General features: G+C 44.6%; 1 protein-coding gene across 1 annotated transcript in view; it reads left to right on the top strand.

The window, feature by feature from the left end:
- Positions 1 to 495: 495 nt before the first annotated feature.
- The window catches only part of LOC143651861 (neurexin-3-like), a 29,912-nt gene continuing 7,610 nt past the window's right edge, over positions 496 to 22,797 (top strand). The window contains exon 1 of the mRNA XM_077122685.1: positions 496 to 1,051. Within this exon, the coding sequence (XP_076978800.1) occupies positions 916 to 1,051 (136 nt within the window). The 5' untranslated portion in view covers positions 496 to 915. The remainder of the gene's footprint in view (positions 1,052 to 22,797) is intronic.

The raw sequence follows: 22,797 nt of genomic DNA, 5'->3' as shown, positions 1-22,797 counted from the left end.
CCTTGGAGAGGCAGTCAGGGCCCTGCCCTGGTAGGTGCTGCCTTGCATACCATCCCGTGTCCCCTTTAGGCACTGGTGACATCAAGAACATCTTGATTTAAGGGCTTTATTATCCTTTAATCTCTTAAAGGAGAGATTTTTGTCACCTTTGTCAACAGTGAGTGTCTTAGGAAGTTTTAAGGTCAATCTTGGGAGTGGAGTTGATGGACACATCCCTGAATCAGCAGGTGGGATCCATGGACCCCCTGTGCAGCAGTCCCCCTGCCTTCCTGAGCTCCCAGGTGACATGTCAGGGTCCAGGGTCTAGGCTCGTGGCCAGGCAGCACCATGGCCCGTGGGCACCCAGGGCAGTCAGGGAGGCACCTGGCCTGTGCTGCAGGCCTCAGCAGGCCAGGGCTGGGGGACAGGAGACCTGGAGGACAGACTCAGGGCTTCAGCAGGATGTCACTGTCCCTTTGCTGTTCCCCAGGATCGGAGTAACAGGGTTCAGAGGGGTGTCGCCATCCTGTGCCTGTCACCCCAGCTTGTGACTTGCTGATTTCTGGGTGGCTCACAGCAACCCTCAAACATATCCTCTTGCTGCACTCTCACCTGCCTGCTGGGGTGAGCTCCCTGGAGACAGCACCCCATTTTCAGGATAAGGAAAATGGAGCTCCACCTACTTCTGGAAGGGTCCAAAGTCCCACCACGCTGATTTAAAAAGTGTTCAGATTGCGGGAAACCTCCCAGAGTGGAGAAGACAGAGAAGTCAGCATTTAAGTTGGCCCAGCCCCTTCACCTGTGGTGAGCCCGACCCCACTGGTGGCCATGGCAGCCCTTTGTGACCCGAGGTGGACATGAAGCCCTGCAGGCTGTGGATCCCACTCCCTCTCAGGCTCTCACCCTCTTGAGGAACATGAGGGCGTCTCCCTTCCTATGTCAGGTGGAGGGACAGGAGGCAGTGGTGATGGTGGAGAAGTCTGCTGGCAGCACAGGCTGGCCCAGCAGTCGGCTCACACTCATGCTGGGACAGCCAGGAGATGGGGGCACCCAGGGAAGGAGCAGCTGGGAGGTGAGATGATGGGCTCCTGGGGGTAAGTGCATCGATCGCTGGGCTTGGCTTGTAGCTGTCACTCTGGAAAATGCAAGATGAGAGGCAAGAGTTAAAATCCAGTGTCTTGGGGTACAGGGAGTTGATGCTGAGCTCGTCCAGATGCCTGTGCAGGCTGGCAGGAAAGGCGGGAAATGCCTGGGGCGAGTCAGGTGGATGTGGTTGAAGACAAAGCTGCAGGCCACACAGGCTGCAGGATTGAGACAGACGGGCGCCGTGCAGGACTGCATTGTGCAGTGCCCTCACCATAGACGGTGGGCTGCAGGGACCAGAATGTTCTTTCATGAGCTAGAGCAAACGTATGACACCAACATGAGGTGTTAACAATGGGGAGACACACACCTCCCGTAAACTCTGCGCTGTAGATAATAGTACTATTTTAATGATCCTTCATCAGTTCCACACCCACCAAAAATGTGGGCACTATGTGGGGCCCCAGAACCCCGTGTTGATGTGGGGTTTTTCTGTGAGCCCACACCTTCTCTAGTGAAAGCATTTCAGTAAAAGCCCAGGGTCGGGCCTGGACACAGCCTCTAGAGGGTGGCCAGCAAGTGCTGGGGTGCTGCTTGTGAAGCCCTTGCGGCCCCAGGTCCTGTGAGTGGGCAGCATGGGGCATGCAGACCTGTCCTGTCAAGCTGCTGTGGGGCCAAGCATATGGGGAGCCAGCAGATCCGGCCCCTGACACCGGCTCTGACTCTCGGAGCAACTGCTGTCTGTGCTGTGGCCTGAGGCCACCCCACCTGAGCAGTAGGGCTCATCCCCACTGGGTTCCGTCTTCAGTCCCAGATGTGGGGGGAAGCAGCAGAGATCACCCAAGGGCGACCCCTTTCCCAGGAACTTAGGCTGTCAGGCATCAGAGCCCATGGCCAGGGCCTGCCTGCTCCTGCTTGCCGGCTGTGCCTGGTCTGGGGGTGTCCCCGGGGCCCCACCCACCCCACCACAGCCCACCAATCCCTGTGTGCTGACACCTCACAAGGCGGCACCTGAAACCAGTCTGCTTTGCCTTCCTGGAATGACTCCATTGGGTTCTGAGGCCTAGCCAGGGGTCCGGGCCCCAGCACTGGCCTGCGGACACTTGTGCATGGACACAGTGAGGGGTGGCAGCCATCCAAGGGGCCGCGTGGGTTCCTGCCAAATGGTTCTTGGCCCTGAGGCCTTGGTCACTCCCTGACTGCTGGCCACGCAGCGGCAGTGCCTGACTGATGGAGGAGGCAGGAGCTGCTGACCCTCCCCGAGGGCTGCCCCACAGGGGCCCCGAGCTGAGGGGAGAGGACTTGGGGATGCTCAGTGCCCTCAGCGGATCAGACCCACGTGTGTTCATAGAGAGAAGGGGAAGGCTTTCCTCCCAGAAAGCCGGGGCGGCCACGGCCAGAGCAGCAGCAGGCGAGGAGGCAGGCCGGGAGAAGGGGGCCCCGAAGCCTTGGGACAGTTGGCCTGCTGAGCCTCAGGACGCCTGGGGGCTGACCAGCCCGGGCATGGCGGGAGGGGCACCGTGACCCTTTCTCTAGTGGCCGATTCCCAGGATGACCCCGAAGGGGCAGGTGGGCCACATCCAATGCATCCCCCACCCCATATGGTAGGCACAGGGCACTGTGGGGCCCCAAGGAAGCAGGCAGGGACTGAAGCCACAGAGGTGGCCCATGGGGTGGGCACCTGGAGGGGCATCAAGGTGGTGGCCACCCAGTGGCCTCTGCACCCAGGAGCAGTGGGCAGTGCTGGTGGGTAGGAGAGGGCCAAGTCTGTGCCCAGTGCTCTGCTCACACCCCTGTGGAGGAGGAGAAGGTGGGGAGGCCCCAGAACCCCAGAGAATGGGGTCCTTGGGGAGCCCCAGCTGCAGGTCCAGGACCACTGGCGAAGGGACCTGCTCAGGCCCCGATGTGTGAGCAGAGGGCGGTGCCCAGAGCGCTAGGCCCCTGCCAGGGAAACAGCCGCCTCAGGGCCAGGACAGGGACCCTACAAGAAGACAGAAAGGGAGCTGCACACAGGCACCTCCAGTTGTCTGTTAAATCCTGGCCTTCTCTAGAATGGCCCTGAGAATGGTGTGTGGCAGCAAGAGCCCAGGGACATGGGCGGGCAGTGGGTGGCACTGAGGGGCACCGAGCACCTCTACCCCGGCGTCCCAGACCAGGTGGCCAAACCCAGCATCCAGGCGGGTGGTGCTTGGTCTAGCATCAGGGAGGAGTACTGGGGACCTTGAGCCTATCGCCACCCCCGTGTGGGGCACATACAGTGGGGGGCACCCACCACTGCAGGGGATAAGGGATGGGGGAGCCACACAGCCTGTGTGCCCCAGAGCCCCCAGGCACCCTGCCCCCGCTCTTCATAGGCCTACTCTGTGGGAGCTGGTGGGGGTCCAAGGGGCCCTGGAGCCTTTGTCTCCCTTGGTCATATGTCCCAGTAGGTCAGGGGTTGAGGGTCTTACCTGGTGCAGGGGAGCTGGGCAGCAAGAGGCTAACCAGCTGGAGAGATGGCCGGGCTGCTTTTTAAAGTCCCCGGAACATTTTACCCTTCTTTGAGCAAATGAAACCATTTTTCCCCTTTTTGCCATAATTAAAAGGCAACTGATACACATATTTAGATCATGTTAAAGCTTTTTTATTCTTGTAGCTAGGGCTGTAAATCACAGAGAATCTTGCTTTTCACTAAAACCTGTTCCTGATTCCCAGGGCTTTCGCTCTTCTAACAAGATGATGTTCTTTGACTTAAACACATCAAAAAGCAGGAAACAGCTTTATTAGGTCTTTTGAAAAATCTTTGAAGTGCGAGAAAGTTGGCCATTGCTGAGGGCACCGTGCCGGGTGCTGGCCCCTCAGTGTATGGGTGGCCGGACGCAGCGGGCAGGGGCTCCCTGGCCACTCCAGTGTCTCCCCAACCCCGAGGCAGCATCATGGGCAGCAGCGTGTCCAGCAGCTGCTGTATTTAATAGTGTCCATTTTTCCATTCCTGGTAAGTCAAGGTGACAGGGGACATCCTTTAGAACCACCACCTGATGCAGTTCAGACAGCAGCGGCCGAGGGGAGCTCAGCTCGGGGACCCCACTTCTGAATTCCTGACCAAACAGGGAGGCCTGGGAAGCTGGGCTGTCTCCCACCTGCAGCAGGGTCCCGAGGTTGGGTTTTGTTTGGGCCCATTTTCTCCAGACCTGGGTGGAGCTCCAGGGTAAATTCCACCCATTTCAGAGACCCCAGGCCACTCCACAGTATGGAAGCCCCTTCAGGGAATGAGGCTAAGCACGAGCACTAAAATAGAAGTGGTTTTCCACAGGAATTGAACTCGGTGAAAAGCGATGAGCAAAACAATTTCCTGTATGTGAGAGAGGAGTTGAGACAGAGGAAGTGAGGAGAGACACTGAGCCAACTGGATCCACAAACCGGCTTCTAACTTGACCTCCTGGCCCCTCTGTCACCTGTCTGCCTGTCCACTTGTCCATCTTGTGTGCACACACTCACCCGCCTCGGCGTCACCAACTCCGAGGCTGCACAGCATCACCTCCAGCCTGTGCAGAGCCCTTGCCATCCACTCCTGTGCCTCCTTCCTAACCAACATTCAGAAACTGACCAACATCCAGCCCCATGTCCTGGGAGGTTGATGGTGCTATGGCAGCTGCAGATATAAACCCCGCTGGTGCCCTAAGGAGACAGCACTCACTCACCTTCCCTGCAGCCTTCCTGGTTCTGAGCTTGGGCTCCCCGTTTCCTCCCAGCAGAAGTGGTGGGAGCAGAGGCCCCCAGGCCCCGGGTCCCTCAGCCACATGTCGGGCATGTCCACCTCATTTGCCACTGACCGCCTGGCCCACAACAAAACCCCTGTGTTCACAGCACTCAGTTTAGGGGGCCATGGTTTTCTTCTTAAAACCTTGTCCTGATCCAAAGAGGATCATGACACTTAGGGAAACTCAGGCAAGGGGTTGAAGAAGGACAGGACACTGGGCAATGTGGAGGAAGTGAAACCGGGGGAAAGGGAGGTGGAGTTGGCCTGCAGGTGGTTTTACGCATACTGAACAGCAGGTCCTCCGTGCTGGCTGAGGGGACCAAAGGCCGCCCCAGGGAAGCAGCAGCAGAGAGACCTGAGAGCATGGCCAGTGGCTCACGGTGTCCCCCGCCTGTGGGTGGGCAGCACACCAGCCACCCCGCAGCTCCCAGGCATCCCAGCACTGGGGCGGAAGTGCACACTGGGGCTTCCAGCCTGCCCTAGACCACAAAGCTGCCCTTGTCTGCCTGTCTGGTCCCATGCGGTGCCCTTTCTCTCCTGCGAGGGAGGAGGGGGAGGGGAAGGAGCGTGTGCTCTTAGAGTCATGTGGCCTCTCCTGTGGGTGAGAGGCCCCTGTCCTGGGACACATCCAGGGAAAGATGCCTTGACTCAGGAGAGGCCCACGTCAGCACATGGGAAGGCACATGGCCAGTGTCTGCTGGTCCTTTTCCCAGTTCCATTGCTTCCAGCTTCTGATGCCAGTGGCTTCTTCTCTAAGGCTTCACTTAGCTCTTCCGGGACACAGCTCGGAGTTCTGGCTTGCTTTAGCATCTCACGGGAGGCACATGGCCATGTCAGCTGGGCTCTGCCTATGTCTAGGCATCTGCTCTCCCTGTCCCACTCCAGGCATCTCCAGACATCATGCCTCTGTCAGCTCTCAAACAACTGCTCTCCAAGTGTCTGAAGCTGAGGTTTCTCCAAAATGTCTCCTCCTTTGAAGGGCTCCAGTGAACTAATCAAGACCCACCTTGAATGGGTGGAGTCACAGCTCCTTCTAAGCAAAAGGTCATACCCACAATTGAGTGGATTGTATTTCCACGGAAGGAATTTAACCTGAAGGTCACACCACAACTGGATGTGTCATATCTCCATGGAACCAGTCCAATCAAAGTTTCCCACTCTAAACAATGGGTCTGGCCCCACAAGATTGGATCAAGATTAAAACATGGCTTTTCTGGGTACCTGATAGCTTCAAGCCAGCACAATCACCAAGCAGGGCCGATGGGCCTGGCTGTGGTTAGGGTGGCGCCCTGCGTGTGTGATGAGTCCCGGCCACCAGGCTTGGGGGTGCTGGCCCAGAGAACAGCTCCTGAGTGTCCTTTGACCTTGGCTTTACTCCAAAATCCAAAGGGTCTTCATTGTTGTATTCCTATAGGGACCTGCCAAAGGCTCCAGGCAGTATTCCTATTTGCCATGAGATTTCCAGCATCATTTGATCTGCCAATCATATGACCGAAGTGGCAGAGAAGTTGCACAGCTTGTTCTGGCCCCTACTCAAAACTAGCAGTTTTTCTGGTCACTGGTAAATGGGCCAGAGTAGCACACCCAAATGGGGAATATGTTGTCTCCAAAATCCAGAGAGGCAAACTAGGCATGGTGCCTCTTTTTCAGTTGTAGGAGGGGCCAGATTCAACAGCTTATCCTTCACCTTAGAAGGCTATCTCAACATGCCCCACACTACTGGACACCTAGAAATTTCGCTGAGGTGGAAGTCCACTGTATTTTTGTTGGATTTATCTCCCATCTCCTGACATGCAAGTGCCTTACCAATAAGTGTAGAGTAGTTCCTACTTCTGCTTACTAGGTCCAATCAACATGATATCATCCATATAATGGACCAGTATGATGTCTTGTGCTAGGAAGAAAAGATCAAGTTTCCTGCATACAAGATTGTGATATAAGGCTGAAGAGTTGACATGGCCCTGAGACAGGACAGTGATGGTATACTGCTGGCCTTGACAGTGAATGCAAATTGTTTATATCTGACAGTTACTGAGGAAAAAAAGAAAAAAAAATTTACCAGAACAATAGCTGTATACCAGGTACCAGGAAATGTGCTGATTTGCTCAAGCAATGATACCATGTTTTAATCCTAATTCAATACTGTAGGGTAGAAATTTTAACTGGCTTATCTCTGCAGAGATGCAGGGCATCCAATTGTGGGTGTGACCAAAGAGGAAACATTTTGGATAGAGCAGAGCTGACACAGATGCTGACTCTTGGAGAATAGAGACATGCCTATTTGGAGATGCTTGGAACCCAGCAGGCGTGGCCATGAGATATTAAGCAAGCCAGAACCTGGAGAGCCAAGGGAAACCAAGAGATGAAAACCAGCCCTGGAGAAGCAAAGTGAGAAGCCCCAACAGGAGCAGAGGCTAAAAACATTGGAGCCCAGAAGCAAGGGACCAGCAGATGCCAGCTGCATGACTACTCAGCTGATAGAGGTGTTCATGACCCATCTGCCTTCCTTGAATTAAGGTGTCTTTCTGTGAATGCCACAGTTGGACATTCTTATAGGCTTAGAACTGTAAACTTGTAACTTATTAAATTCCCTTTATGAAAACCATTGGTGTATTACATTTTGTCAACTTGCAAACTAATAAACATTTTCATACCAAGAGTGGGGTGATGCTGCAACTTGCAAATGCCAAGTATGTTGGGATGTTTTTTCAAATGGATGGGGGAAGGTTCTGGAAGAGTTGTGAGGAGCTTGATAGAGAAGGCTTTGAATGTCTTGAAGAGACTGTTGATAGAAATGTAGACTCTAATGATACGTCTGATAAGGCCTTAGACAGAAATGATGCATGTGTTATTGCAAACTGGAAGGAAAGCAACCCTCATTTTAACATTGCAAATAATTGGCCAAATTCAGTATGGCTGTTGGATAGAAGTTAGAATTTAAAGATGATGACCCAGGATATTTAGCTGAGAAAATCTCCAAACTAAATGTGGAAAAGGTAGCCTGGCTTCTCCTTGCAGCATATAGTAAAATGTGACTGGAAAGAGATAAGCTAAAACCTGAACTCTTCAGTACAAAGAAATGAGAGATTGATGGTTGGAAAATTCTGGTCTCCCAGAAAGAGAGGCCCCAGAGAATAGTGCCCCACATGAGGATTTAACCAAACATGGAACCAGTCAGCCATTTCAAAAAAGCCAGGATTGGAGATGGAGTTATCCAGGAAGGATTTGTGGAAAGTCCTTTTGTCTAATGGGCATGATCCTAGTGTACTGCCTAGAAAACCAACAAGAGTTTTATGAGACCTGTATAAACGAAACCACTGGACTAAAAGGGACAGAAATTGGAGGAAAAATAAGTTCAGAGGCAGAACCATGGAAGCTAAACTCTGAAGTCATGAAACCTCAGGCCAGGAAAGCAGATCCACTAAGCAGTTGGAGAGGGTGAGTTTGCCCCAAAGGTAGAGGGTGGGCCTTTTACCTAGTTGCTCAGGAAGCATTGTGCCACCTTATGCCTTGAAGAGGGTGAAGTATACTCCTTGGGGATTGGGAAGAGCCTGGCTGTCACCCATTGTTCTGGAGGAGTTGAGCATATGCCCTGGAGTTGGCAGAGAGCCTGGGTGCAGCCCAGTGTGTGGAGAGGGTAGAGCCGAGAAAAAAGGTACTTTCCTCAATGTCCCCCAATGTTGCACTCAGAGAGAACTGGATCACTGTGTAAGCCTTTGGAAAGGGTAGGACAATGGCTTTCTAAAGCCCTGAGAAAAAATGACTCTCAGACTTTGAAATCTAATGGAGTTTGCCCTGCAGGTTTCTAGAACTATTTGGATCTGGTGACCCTTGTGTTCCTTCCAATTTCTCCCTGTGAAAGTGAGGATATGTATCCAATAACTATTCTTCCTTTGTATATTGGCAGCAGATGATTTGTTTTGAGCTTTACAGGTCCACAGCCAGAGGAGAATTTTTGCCTTAGAACAGACTATGCCTATAGCTGATTTTGATGAGATTTTGTACTGATTTTAACTTCATATTATAGTTGTATTGTTACTGAAATGGTTTAAATGGTTTAAAAAATGGTTCTTTTGTGATATTGTGATGGAATGAATGCATTTTCCATATGGAAAAAAATGTGTCTTTTTTGGGGTCCAGAGGGTTGAATGTGCTGGTTTGAAAATATTATATACCCCAGAAAAGCCATATTTCAATCCTAATTTAATACTATAGGGTAGAAATGCTTGCTTAGATTATCTCCCCAGAGAGTATTGTGCCCAATTGTGGGTGTGACCTTTTGAATAGATGGAGATGTGAATCCACCCATTCAGGCTGGGTCTTGATTAGTTTACCAGAGTCTTTTAAAAGAGGAAACATTTTGGAGGAAGCAGAGCTGACACTGATGCCAACACTTGGAGAATAGAGACACAAATATTTGGAGATGCTTGGAGCCCAGCAGATGTTGCCATGAGACATTAAGCAAGCCAGAAACTGAGAGAGCTAAGGGAAGTCAAGAGATGAAAACCAGCCCTGGAGAAAGAAAGAGAGGACCTCCCACTTATAGCAGAGGCTGAGAACAACAGAGCCCAGGAGTAAAGGACCAGTAGATGCCAGCCACATGACTTCCCAGCCGACAGAGGTATTGTAGACCCATCAACCTTCCTTGAATTAAGGCATTTTCCCTGGATGCCTTGGTTTGGACAGTTTTATATGCTTAGAACTGTAAACTTGTAACTTAATCAATTCCCTTTATAAAAGCCATTTCAATTCTGGTATATTACATTCCAGCAGCTTGCAAACTAATGCATGAGACATACCAACATCAGGAACCCCACAATATAATGCACTAAGGTGGACACAATGTAATTTTCATGGTATTCTTGCCAAAAATTCATAATTTCACTCTAATCTTGAGAAAACATTGAAAAAAATCAAAATTGAGATATTTAATAAAACATCTGATGACTACTCCTTAAAAATATCAGAAAGACTGAAGAACTGTAATAGGTTGGAGGAGTCTAAGAAGAAATAAAAGCTAAATGCCACATGGGATCCTGGAATAGGGAAAAATGTGGAAAAATTGGTGGAATTTATATAAGATCTGTAATTCATTTAACAGTATTGTACAAATATTATTTTTCTACTGTGGTTATATAAGATATCAGCTTGAGGGGAAAGCAGAGGAAGGAGAGATATAAGAGAATTCTAACAATTTTTGCTCCTGTTAAGACTAAAATGGTTCAAAATAAAAAAGTTTAAAACCACAACCAAACCAGAACAAAATAAACTAGAAATAGATTTGACCTTGAGGTTAACTCACAGATAAAACAAATATGTAATTCGAAATAAATGCACACACATGCAGGAACAGTCCTGCAAACCCTGCCGGTGACATGTTTGTACCAAGTAAGATGGGGCCAGGGAGAAGGGGTGCTCAGTCTTACCTGGAAAGGGAGTGCAGGTGGACATGATAGACTTTGTATAAAAGATGCTCCTCTGTTTTTCTGTTTGTACACCATCTATTTTATTTAGTATTTACTATGTGCCAGGTACTCCTCTGGAAAATAGGCATATAGTGGCAAACAATATGCCTTATATTCTTATATTATATGCCTTCTATTCAAACTTATATTCTAGTAGGAGAAGTCAGAGAAACATATGAGGCAGAATATATCAGATATTTAAATGCAGAACAAATGGGCCGATCTGATAGAATGTCCCTGGTGGGGAGGGGGGTACAGTTAGGGTGATGGAGAAGGTCTCTCTGAGAAGGTGATACTTAAGCTCTTTGGGCTGGGGCCTGAAGGAGGAGTCAGCCATTCAGGATGATGAGGAGCAGGTAGTTCCACTCTGAATACTTGAATCCAAGAATGAATTGATGTCTTTGTGTTCAAGGAAACAAAGGGAGGCCAGTGTGCTGGGCTGTAATGGACAAGTAGGGAAGAATAGAAGATGGGTTAAGATGAGTTAATAGAAGTAGGATGACCAGGTGGCTTTAAGTCCAACCTGGCACACTTTTGAGAGTGAAAGGTGCTGCTAGTAATAATTATATCAGGACAATGGGAGTAAAATGGTACAAACCTGGACATGCCATCACCCTATCGAGAGGGAGCAAATCGTGGGGCTCTGTGACCCTAGACAAGGAGTGTCCATAAAGTCTAACAATGGGAAGGCATGGGAAGGTGTAAAAGGGAAGGAAGTCATCACTCTGCTGCATTGTGGAGAACAGAGTATAGAGGGGAAAGAATGGAAGTAGGGGGAGAAATCTGGAGACTACTGTAGAAACCTCATTATAAGAAAGAGGATGGGGTCTTGGGATGAGGGGGAGGACATGGAAAATGTGAACTGAGCAGATTCACATTCCGTTTGAAGGCAGAGGCAATGACCCTTGTTTCCCTTAGCAGATAGGTGGGGGGTTGCCAGGTTCCAAAGGAGTAGAGGGCATTTCACACAAAGGGAAGAGCATGAGCTAAGTCACAGAGGCAGGGTGTATCCTAAGAGTTGCAAAAGTGAAAGAGCACAGTGGGGACAGAGATAGTAACTAGGGCCAGATCATCTAAGATTTAGAATGCAGCATTGCAGAGTAGGTGCTATGGTGCCACTGAAAGGACTTAACTTAAAAATGGCTTGCAGGGTGCACAGGTGGTTCAGTGGTAGAGTGCTCACCTTCCATGCAGGGACCTGGGTTTGATTCCCCGACCATGCACCTCCCCCCCAAAAAAGTGGCATGCATGACTGGATTTGTTTTAGAAAAATGGCTCTAGCCCATGTTTAGGAGGAAAATAAAAAAGAAAAAATGAAAAGGAAAATAAACTGAAGAAAAATAAAGATACCTTTTGCCAGTTAGAGAAATAAACAAGAAATCAGAAACATTTTGGGGGTGGAACAATAAGATGAGGGGACTTTTATTTTTATCAGAAACTGTCCGCCCTTTCTTCAGATACACTCCTAATTATCTAGTACATTATAATATAATTAATTGTTGGCTCAAGGACTACTGAACAGTATCAATGAGTCATAAAGACACCTCCAGAAAGACAACTTGGGGAAAAATGCTGCCATGTACTATGCACTTCCCTCTTCTGCTCCTGTGCTATTCTTGGCCCACTCTTCTAAGCTGTAGCAACGTCTCTCTGACTGGTGTGCCTCACATGCAGTTTTGGCAAACCAAGTGTGGGGACAGAGCCAGATAACCTGTTCCCTGCAGACTTATAAACTCATCAGATGTGGGCTGGTAATATAAATTACAATATACTTTGCCTATGAAACAGCTTTCTGTTTGCAGGGAAATGGAGCCCTGAAAAGTAGAAGTGTTTATGGCTTGACTTTAACTGTGCCCCCCATTGTTGCTCCAGTAGTGGCCTGTGTTTGATGCGTGCTGGCCATCTGCCAGGAGAACTAAGCACAACATTGGGCTTTGCCTAGTATCCACCCCAGGATCCTAATATCTTCGGCAGTATGGGCTTAGGATCCACTCCACCTTTAGTGACACAAGACAAAAGAATTGCGATGTAATTGTTGAGCTCCCCATGGCCATGGCTTATACTTTGATAAAATTATTTGGTGCTTGGCTCTTCTAGATAGTTAATGTAAAACGATATTGCTAGAAGGCTTAGGATAGGGGAAATCTGAGATATGTCACTGCTACATATGCAGTGAAATGATGGGTGTGTTTTTTTATTTCCTCCAAACGTATTACAATAGCAATTTGCTATTCATATGACTAGGAATAACAAGTTTATTCAGCCATTACTCCAGGTGACTTGAACTAAAATGGAAGCTCCATGAAGGCAAGAAATTTGTTTTATCCACTGCTAGATGCTCAGTGTCTGGAACAGTTCCTAGAAAACATATAAGTATTTGAAAGCTATGAGTTGACTGAGTATATTCAAGTATTTACAGGCGTGGTAGTTAGATTCAGTTGTCAACTTGGCCAGGTGAAGGCACCTAGTTCTGTTGCTGTGGACATGAGCAAATGGTACGTGAACCTCATCTGTTGCTAATTACATCTGCAGTTGGCTAGGAGGCGTGCCTGCTGCAATGAAGGACGTTTGACTTAATTGGCTGGTGCTTAAATGAGAGACCACAACATAGCACAGCCCATGCAGCTCAGCATTCTGCATTTCAGCACTCGCAGCTCAGCCCAGGCCCTGGGGAAAGTTGTTGGAAGCCAGGGACCTGGAGAGAAGGCCAGTAGAGACCATCCTGTGCCTTCCCACATAAGAAAGAACCTCAGTGGAAAGTTAGCTGCCTTTCCTCTGAAGAACTAACAAAGTAAACCCCCTTTTATTAAAAGCCAATCCATATCTGCTGTGTTGCATTCCGGCAGCTAGCAAACAAGAACACATGGTAATCTGCCCTAATGGTTTGGAAACTAATACTACAAATAATGTAGCCTCCTAGGAAGAGCATATTCGACTGAGAATTGGCCCAAGTCTCCATAAACTGGTGTGTCAGCCACTGAGACATTATATAGGCTCATTTTAACAATGAGAGCTGCAAAAGTATATGGGATTGAATCCCAGAGGCAATGAATTAATCGAAGTGATGCTAGATTCTACTGTGCACAAATGTAGTGTTAAATGAGTTCCCCCCTTTTGATTCTTTTTTTGTTCTTAGTCACATCTACAAGAAGAAATATTTTTATTTTATGTCCTGTGTGGATTGTACGTGCTGTCTCAAACTGTCACAATTCATTTATATTTTCATTCCATAGCTAACTCTGCTTAAGTTTTATTGAAAATAGGGCATGTAAATAAAATACTTAAAGATCTGTTGAACCACCTGGTCCAGAACACTTTTGATTTCATGAAATTTGGTTTTGGAAGCAGGACTCTAAATAGAAAGAAAAGGTAAGCAAGGTGTTTATTTTTGTTTATTTTTATAATTTATTTTTATTATTTCAGTAAGAAAACATTCAAGGACTTAAAATATTACCTCAGTTTCTCAGTAAGAAATGAAAATATTTAAATCCAGATAAATTTTAGGTTTCTTTCTAACTCTAAATTTCTGGGCAATTCTGAGGGACTAGCATGATAACTTCATGGTATTGTTTTCTGATATTATCATAAGAGATTGATTCTATGTGAATCAGTTCACCAAGTTCTGAAAACTTATTTGTTGACTTGACTTTTCTAGAAAGTTTACTTTACATTCATAGACTTTGATGTTTGGTCATGTTAATGACCTACTTCTCATACTATTGTGTAACAGTATTCTAGAATAAAGCAAAGGTGGTAGGCAAACAAATCCATTCACTGCAAAGCCATACCTGAAATCAAACATCTTTGTCTATGCTCAGGACTAAAACCTTTATTTGAATTTTACTAACTATGTATCATTAAGAGTGAGAAAGCAAATATGTCCTTTGTAATACTGATAAGAACAGTATGGCAGAGTGAGACAGAAAGCCTCAGGCAAAAATTGAAAGTTCACAGAATAGTGCTGTCAGTCTTTTCGTATGTGGGGTATGACTGGACTGGATATTGATATTAGGTTCCATCACTGAACATATTCTGCTCGTGACTGTTATAAACCATGCTTATCATCAAAGGTAAATATCAAAGATCTAACTCTAGGGTTCTTGAGTATCATCTCTGTTTGCAGAAATAGAATCAGATCCATTGGATAAGGAATTTGAGGACAGAAGAAAGGACACTGTCCTCCTTATTTCTTCAATCAAAGTAGACATTGTAATGAAGAGGAAGACAGACAAAACACTGTAATTAATCCTTTACAACTCTGTTCCACTTTACAGTTTGCAGAGCTGTTTTATACATAAAATCTTTGATGATTTTTGAATAATATTCAAGATTTACAGATGGGAAAAAAGAAGGTCAGAGAAAGTGGGCTTTCCCAAGATTGCACACTTGTAAGAAGTAGAACTTGGAGTTGGATGTTGGCCTCCTGCACACAGGCCATGGCTCTTTCTACTGAGCAGTGCTACCTGCCACATGGAAGTATCCTCCATGGAAGCAATGGGTCATCTCTACACACTCTTGCACACACATACACAATATTTGTTGAGCACCCATTAATATCAGGCGCTATTTGGATATATTCACATGCATGCTTCACGGTTCATTTTTGTGCTGGGTACCTTCTGTTTGCGATTCTGAGTCCATTCTCCAACCCCTACTCTCTCCTCTACTCCACTTTCACCCAGGAAGGTTATCCTACAGGAATTGCATTAACAGGCTCCTTTTCCCTCTGGCTTCAGATTGAGTTTGAAGCACCAATGGGAGATGAGATTGAGGTCTGGATATCTTTTTGGAAGTGTGGACAGACTACAAATTGGTTACTTAACATCACAGTTCTTGTAAGACAACCTCCTTTACATAGAACTCTCTCTGTTTCTTCCTAGGGTTCTGGTAAGTGACCATATCCTTTCCCCTTCACACCTTGGGGTGGCAAAAGGACTCTGCAATTAATAACCTTGATACTACATGATCCCTGGGGGATTCATTATTCCCTAACTATGCTTTTGTAAAGATATTACCTTTATTAAACTTTCATCAAGGCCATTTGAATGGACCATCCGCTTCCTATTAGCATCCTGCCTGATTGATTCAGTGTTATTATCACATATTTTATGGACGGGGTAACTAAGGCCCAACATGGTTTCACAGTTAAATAATTTGTAGATCTAGGATTCCACTCAAGTTTTCTAATTCCAAGTTTATACACTCACAGTGACAGCACAGTAAGCACGGATTTGGATCCATATGTATAATTAAAGTCTGCACAATAGAGCTTTCTTGAGTTGACTCAGAGTCAAAGATATTCTCAGAAACAGACCGCTGTCATTTATGAAGACTATGTTTTGTAATTTCATAACATGTTTGGAAAATAAAGCAAAGGCAATGATATCTGGAAGAAAATTGGATAAGATTGCGTCTGGTCTCTGAACACACCATTCTGTTTTTCCTGCATACAAGTTAGCCTAACTTCCATACCAGAGTTAGCCTAAAAAGCCAGTTTGATCATGTTACTTCCTGTCTAAAAATCCTCTATATTAACCAATATAAAAACTTTTAAATCAAGTTTATTAGGTCTTTTATAATGGACCCACTATATATCCCTTTGGCCTTAACTTTTTCTTTCTTTTTTGTATGCTGTGTAGTGTGGGTCACATTTCATTCTTTTTTTATGTGACTATCCTATTATTGCAGCATTTACTGAAATTTTTTTGGAAGTGCGTGGGGTGGGAATCAAACCCAGGTCTCTTGCATGGCAGGTGAGAATTCTACCACTGAACTACTTTGCACCTGTAGCCTTAACTTTTACCACTGCAGTCCATAAGCTCCAGCCCAGTCATTCTCCCAGTCATTCTCACTGAGGAGTGTTTTTTTTTCTGCAAGATGGCATTAGGCAATTCCTGGACAGATTTTTGGTTGTCACAGCTGAAGATGGGCTGCTGGAATCTAGTGGTTAAGAAACTAGGGATGCTGCTAAACATCCAATATTGCACAGATTCCCCTCAACAAAGAATGATCTGGTGCAAAACAACAGTGTTGCTGTTAAAAAATCCTACTCTAGTCACATTGAACTCCTCCTATTCCTTGAATTTGCTGCATTAAACTATAGTTTATAAGATTCTGGGGCTAAGCACAGTATTAAATATGAGATTTCATTTCATACTCTGGTCAGCTTTGGGTCCATATAGAGGCTGTTCCCTCAGGTGGAGTGCCACCGACTCCTCTCTTTGTGGTTCACTCTTTCTCATCCTTATAACACAAATGACACATCTCCCCCCAAGACTCTCTGTAAAGATATAGACACCTAAGCTTAATTCTCACAACATTTTCATCTTTCAAGTATATAACAATTTCCCTGTTTGTGTCTAAACCTCGATGTATTGGTTAGGGATCTCTAGGCAAACAGAATAGGCAGGAGATATATGTGTTTATAATGTAAATATTATGAGATTTTAAAATAGAAATTGGATCTTGGGACCATGGGGATGAGCAAGTCCAAATTCTAGAAACTAGAAACTCTAATAAAGGTTTTTGATGAATTCTCTGGGAGAAGCTGGCTGGCTGAAGTAGACATGGAAATTCTCCCTTCTGACTGCTGAAATCATCACTTCTATTTCTAAGGTCTTCAACTGATTGCATGAGACTTCTTGCATTGCTGAAGGCAATTTCCTCAGTTGATATTAGGTATAATCAACCATAGATGTAATCAACTTATTGGTGCTTTAAATCCATAAAATATTCTCATAGTAACAATCAGGCCAGTGCTTCCTTGACCAAACTGTGTATCATAACTTCAGAAGAGAGAATTTCCATCTCTACTTCAGTCATCCAGCTTCTCCTGGGGGATCCATCAAAAACCTTCTCATTGGAGTTTCCAGTTCTCAGCCTGTACTACAAAATTTGGACTTGAATATCCCCACAGTCCATGAGACAATTTTTATAAAAATCTGATAATATTTTTATTTATCTCATGTGGTTCTATTTCCTTAAATAATCCTGAATAATGCAGATAATATTCTCTCTTAAACTTGATATCCTATACCTTAAATACTGTGATATGAAGTTAACTTACATCATATGTTAAGGGGATAAGATAGGGGAGAAAACAAAGATATTTGCTTTATGTTTATATACAAACATACCCATAACAAAACAAGGAAGAAATATCCATAATCATTACAGTCCTCATTTCTGTAACTGGTGGTGAGGTCATTAGGTAACATTTATAAACTACCTTCTTCCACTCCTTGTTCTATATTTCCTTTATCCTCAGCAAGCATTTCTGCTGGCCAGGGTTCTTTGCCTTGTGGGATGACCCAAACCTTCATTCCTAAAGTTTCTGGGTAACTAGTATTCCTGCCTGGATTGTGTTGTTGGAGTTTTCCACTAACTTTAATTGCCAGGCATAGTAGTGCTAAAAGATACCATAGGGGATCTCCTGTTTTGCAGGAAAACTCTTCTTTACTCCCATTGTGTAATAGCAATCCTATTTCTTATTGATAGTCGGGGTCAATTCCCTTCTTTGCCTATTGATTCAGAGGCAGGAGTAGCCCAATGTTACCAGGTGGCAGTCTTAGCTTCCAGTTTAATAGGGTCATTATTGTACTTCCTAGTGGAAGACCTCCTTTTGGAACTAAAACCTGTAGACCAGCAGAGATTAAGTTTGAATGACCAGGAAGTAAAAAATTTTCTAGTGGATCACTTGGGGTAATAGTGAGTAGTGCCTCTCCCATTTCTACTCCTTGATTCCTGGACCCATGAATCTTGGCTATGGGAGAAACAGCTCCATAGTGTGGATGCTGATTTAGAATATATACCACTTCTTGGAGAACACTGCCCCAGCCCTGCAAGGTATTGCTACTCAGTTGGTGCTGTAACTGAGTTTTCAAAAGTCCATTCCACTGTTCCATAATTTCAGTTTCTTCAGGATGATGGGGAACATGGTAAGACCAGTGAATCCCATGAGCATTTACCCATTCCCACAGTTCATTTGTCATGTAGTCTGTTCCTTGATTAGAAACAATTCTGTGTGGAATACCATGATGGTGGATAAGGCATTCTGTAAGGCCATGGTTGGTAGTTTTGGTGCAGAAGCATTGTGTGCAGGGAATGCAAACCCATATCCAGAGTACGTGTCTGATCAAGTTAGAACAAAATAATACCCCTTCCATGATGAAAGTGGTCCAATGTAATAAATCTGCCACCAGATGAGAATAGTGCTATTTTGGAAAACTGAGTGTTGGTCTCTCTCTGCTGCTGGTAGGTTGGTCACTGAGCAGTGGCTGTAGTTATGTCAGCCTTGGTGAATGGAAGTCCATGTTGCTAAGCCTATGCATAACCTCCATCCTTACTACCATGATCACTTTGTTCAAGAGCTCATTGGACAATGATAGGCATGGATGGAGAAAGAGGCCAGGTGGTATCCACATAACAGGTCACCCTATCCCCTTAAATATTAAAAATTTCCTCTGCTGAAGTCATCCGCTGGTGAGCATTGACATGGGACACAAATATCTCTATAATTTTTGCCAACTCAGGAAGGTCTATCCATATACCTCTACCCCAGACCTTTTTGTCACCAATTTTCCAATCATATCCCTTCTCAGAACCTGACCATTCATAAACTCCTGCTCTGACTGCTGGACTACAGTGACATTTTGTGTCTCCTGGAATTAATGTCTCTTCCAAGCTGGTGTCTCATAATCCTCAAATGTCTGATCGTTTCCTTTTCTCCAATGCACAGTTACCTGGTAAAAGGGCATAGATCTCTGAGGAAGGCTGGGAGGAAGATTAACAGTATGCTTTTTTGGCAGTAAGCAGGGTTCTTCCCCAAAGGAACCCTTCCTTCATTGAAGGGTTTTTGGCTCTGTATACTATCTCATGTCTGAGAATTGATTAAGGGGCTATAACTCTGTTTTTGAAATTCAAGTTTAATTTTGCTCATTTTACCTAGAACTCTTCTGCTTATACAGATCAAACAAGAATTTAGTAGACTGCCCATCTATTTTACTTCTAGGTACCTTAAGTCAACTATCCATATGTCTCTGTAAATCAAACTATTCTGATTACTGCTCTGACTTTACCATCCATTATGGTAGCCACATCTACCTTGTCTTTGGCAATTAAGTGCTGACACTTGGCTCCTGCCAACTCAGTATCTGATCATGCCCATGTATTTAAGGATCCAAGTTGGGTGACAATGATTCTCACAGCAATATCTGACCTACAGAGAAGAGCAACCACAGAACTCTTTAGAGTTGGAGTTATCTCACAAATGTATTCTTCACAGTCCTGGTGAAAGTGTGTCTTTTGGACATTCCTGGGGCAGGCAAGCAGGTCTTATATGATAAATGCATTCTACCATTTCAATCTCTCTAAGCCTTTGGATCTCCTATTCTACATTATACCAGGGAAGTTCTGGCATTTCATCCTCAGGCAGTGTAGCCCACGTTGTGGTCCATGCTTCAGACAACTGGTACAAACTATTAGAGCACTTTCTAAGCCTTGGAGCTTGAGCATTGAATCCAGAATCTCTGCTTAGTGAGCTCATTGCTATAAATTCAGCCTGATCCAATTTAATGTTCTTTCCATGATTACCCTACACCCTTAATATCCATTCCCACAAAAATCCCCTGATTTATGGCTATATTAATTGGAAAAGCATGCAGTTCTTTTGGAGCATAGCTCTCTTCCTTTATACCTCACCTTTATACCTCACCTTTTGGAGTCTGTTGGGACTTAGTCTAGTTATAGGTTTGGAAGAAAAGAGGGGTAGTAGGGGTGGGTCATGAGAAGAATTAGAGGTGTATTGCAAGATAATTACCTCAGGGCATTCCATTGCAGTTTGATCTGGTGAAACAGGATTAATCTCTTTATACAGAGGTATGAGGGTTCTTTCCTTAAGGGAGGTGGTTACAGGTTTATCAGGCACAGCAGAATTAATTTCTTTTGAGGAAAGTTGGATTGCAGGTTCCTGAGGGCAGATTGGAGGCTTATTCCTAGAGCAGAACATTGCAAGTTTATCTAGAAAAGACTCAGCAAAATCTAAGGTTTCAATGTCCCAACCATTGCTACTATCAACATGTATGTCCCTATTCCAGTTTTCAGGACCTCATTCCTTTCTAATAAATGCCCTCAGTTCAACAGAAGACAACCTTCAAGGTTGGGAATTCAGTTTATGTTGTAATTCAGCTGCTCGCACAAAGAGACTCTAGGTCTGGTTTTCAGAAATCTCAAGTTCGTGGCTATACAAAATAAATTTTCTTCAAGGCACATCTAAAAAGTGGCATGTCCTCCATGCAGCACTTAAGTTATGAATTTGAAGCCTTGAGCTCATTTCTTTCTTTTACAGCTGGATCTAGCACATTTAGGAACAGCCAGTCAACATCATTATACTTTTTAACTCCACAAATTTCTGTCAAGGAGTCAAAAACACTTTCACCCAGAGCCATAGGTTGTATAAGCATTCAGGTAGCCATATCCAGGGGTAATATTTTGCGTATGTCTCTTACCAGCTCATGTCATGGACTATTAGTGTGCTATCTTGATTGCTGGAAAAAAGTCATTAGTGTCTTTGAATCTAATCAGGTTAGAGACGTGATTCCCAAAAACTCAGAAACAATCTCTATGGAAACAGAACTGACAGGATAGATAGATAGATAGATAGATACATATAGATTTAGATTTAGATATAGATATAGATATAGATATAGATATATCTTTATTTCTTTATCAGAATAAGGATTGATTCATATGACTATGGGGATGAGCAAGTCCAAATTCTGTAGGGCAGGTCGCAAGCTAGGAGCTCCAATGAAAGTTTTTGAAAGATTCCCCAAGAGAAGCTGGCTGGCTGAAGTAGAGATGTAAATTTTCTTTTCTGACTGCTGAAATGATCACTTCTATAAATACCTTCAACTGCTTGGATGAGACTTCTCTTAAAGGCATTCTTCTCAATTGATTGTAGATATAATCAACCATAGATGCAATGAACTGACTGATCATTTAAATCTATATAATATCTTCATGGTAACACTCAAGCCAGTGGTTCCTTAACTAAATAACTGGACACCACAACTTGACTAAGTTGATGTATGAACTCAACTATTATCCCCAATGTGTTATAAGCTCATTAAAGGCAGAGACCATATTATTTGTGCTTTTCCCTCTTCCATTTTCAGCACTGTCTCACACAGAGTATATATTAATCATTGAATGAATAGTATTATTGTATGCAGTGGATAGATTTCTGAATAACTATGTTATATTTAATTTTTGTAAATTAAATCACATTTAGAATTCAGTAGGAAAAATTGCTGTTTAACTAGGCTGCATGAATTATTTTGTCAAATAAAGATTCTCCTCCAAATTATACATTTTATAAACCAGTGTTTCTGAATACCATGTTTCTTTTTTTCTTTTGAATGTTAAATAATATGGGAAAGTACATATATACTTTTCTTAAAGTGGGGAATGTCAATCAAAACTTTTCTCATATCTTTAGAGTGTTCTAGTTGTTTGGGATGAGAAGTCAACATTACTATATATAAGGACAGCATTATGTTGAAAATGTGGAAAGTTGGTTGTTCCCAGCCTTGACCACAAGAGGGAGGATTTCAACCCACAGCAGTTTTGTTGATTCCCTGGAACTGTTGGCTACCATTTGGTCTGCCCAGAGCTGGGAATTTATGTTGTTTCTACTCCTGCAAATTCAGATTTAGAACTTGGCAGGCATTCCTGCATAGATTTGCACACTGTTTAAGATCATCCCGGTTTTGGTGGGGGGAAACAATCTGTGTATTTTGGAAATGTTATTAGAATAAAACATGCTTAAGAGGAGCATGGGAGGCAATAGCTGCATGAGTGAGCATTAGGATGCCATGAAGGTACAAAAGAGACAAGAGCAAAGGGCATTAATTATTAAAACAATTACTTTGTTTTCAAGGTGCTCTTAGTGTCTTTTTTCCCTTGGAGATAGATGGCTTAGGGGCAGGTGGGATTTTGAGGCAAGAAAGTCTCCTTGCTGTGCTAAGTGTAATGTGACAACTGGCAAAGTTCACTGCACAAATAAACAGAGCTAGTTGCTCATCACACAGTATCAATGTCAGTGGATCTCCTGAATTTATTAGCAATACAACATCAAAGATGCCATCTAGTACTTTACTTTACCTCTTTCTGATTACCAGCTGTCAATCTGGCTTTTTCCTTCAGATCAGTAGTATATTTAGACAAGAAGATCCTCTATATCATTCATCTCCTAAATTTGGTTTTCCCTCTAGTTATTAGTTCTTTTCTTGATTAGAACTTGATGACATCTAAAATAACATATGCTCATAATAGAATTGTAGAAGTCAGAATTTTGACTTTTGATTATTTCCTACTTTTTTCTTTGGTCTCGGATGTACTTATCTGATCATGGAATGACGGGAATAGGAAGATAGTAGGAAAAGGAGATTGACAGAAACCCCATCTTTCAACTTAAACAAAAAAGACTATGCCAATCAAGAAAATCATTAGCCCCAAGTAGGAAAAGGGCAC

This window comes from Tamandua tetradactyla, chromosome 12 (assembly GCF_023851605.1).
Source record: "Tamandua tetradactyla isolate mTamTet1 chromosome 12, mTamTet1.pri, whole genome shotgun sequence".
NCBI lineage: Eukaryota > Metazoa > Chordata > Mammalia > Pilosa > Myrmecophagidae > Tamandua > Tamandua tetradactyla.
The sequence above is the reverse complement of the archived record's forward strand: the minus strand, read 5'-3'. Positions and strand labels throughout refer to the sequence as shown.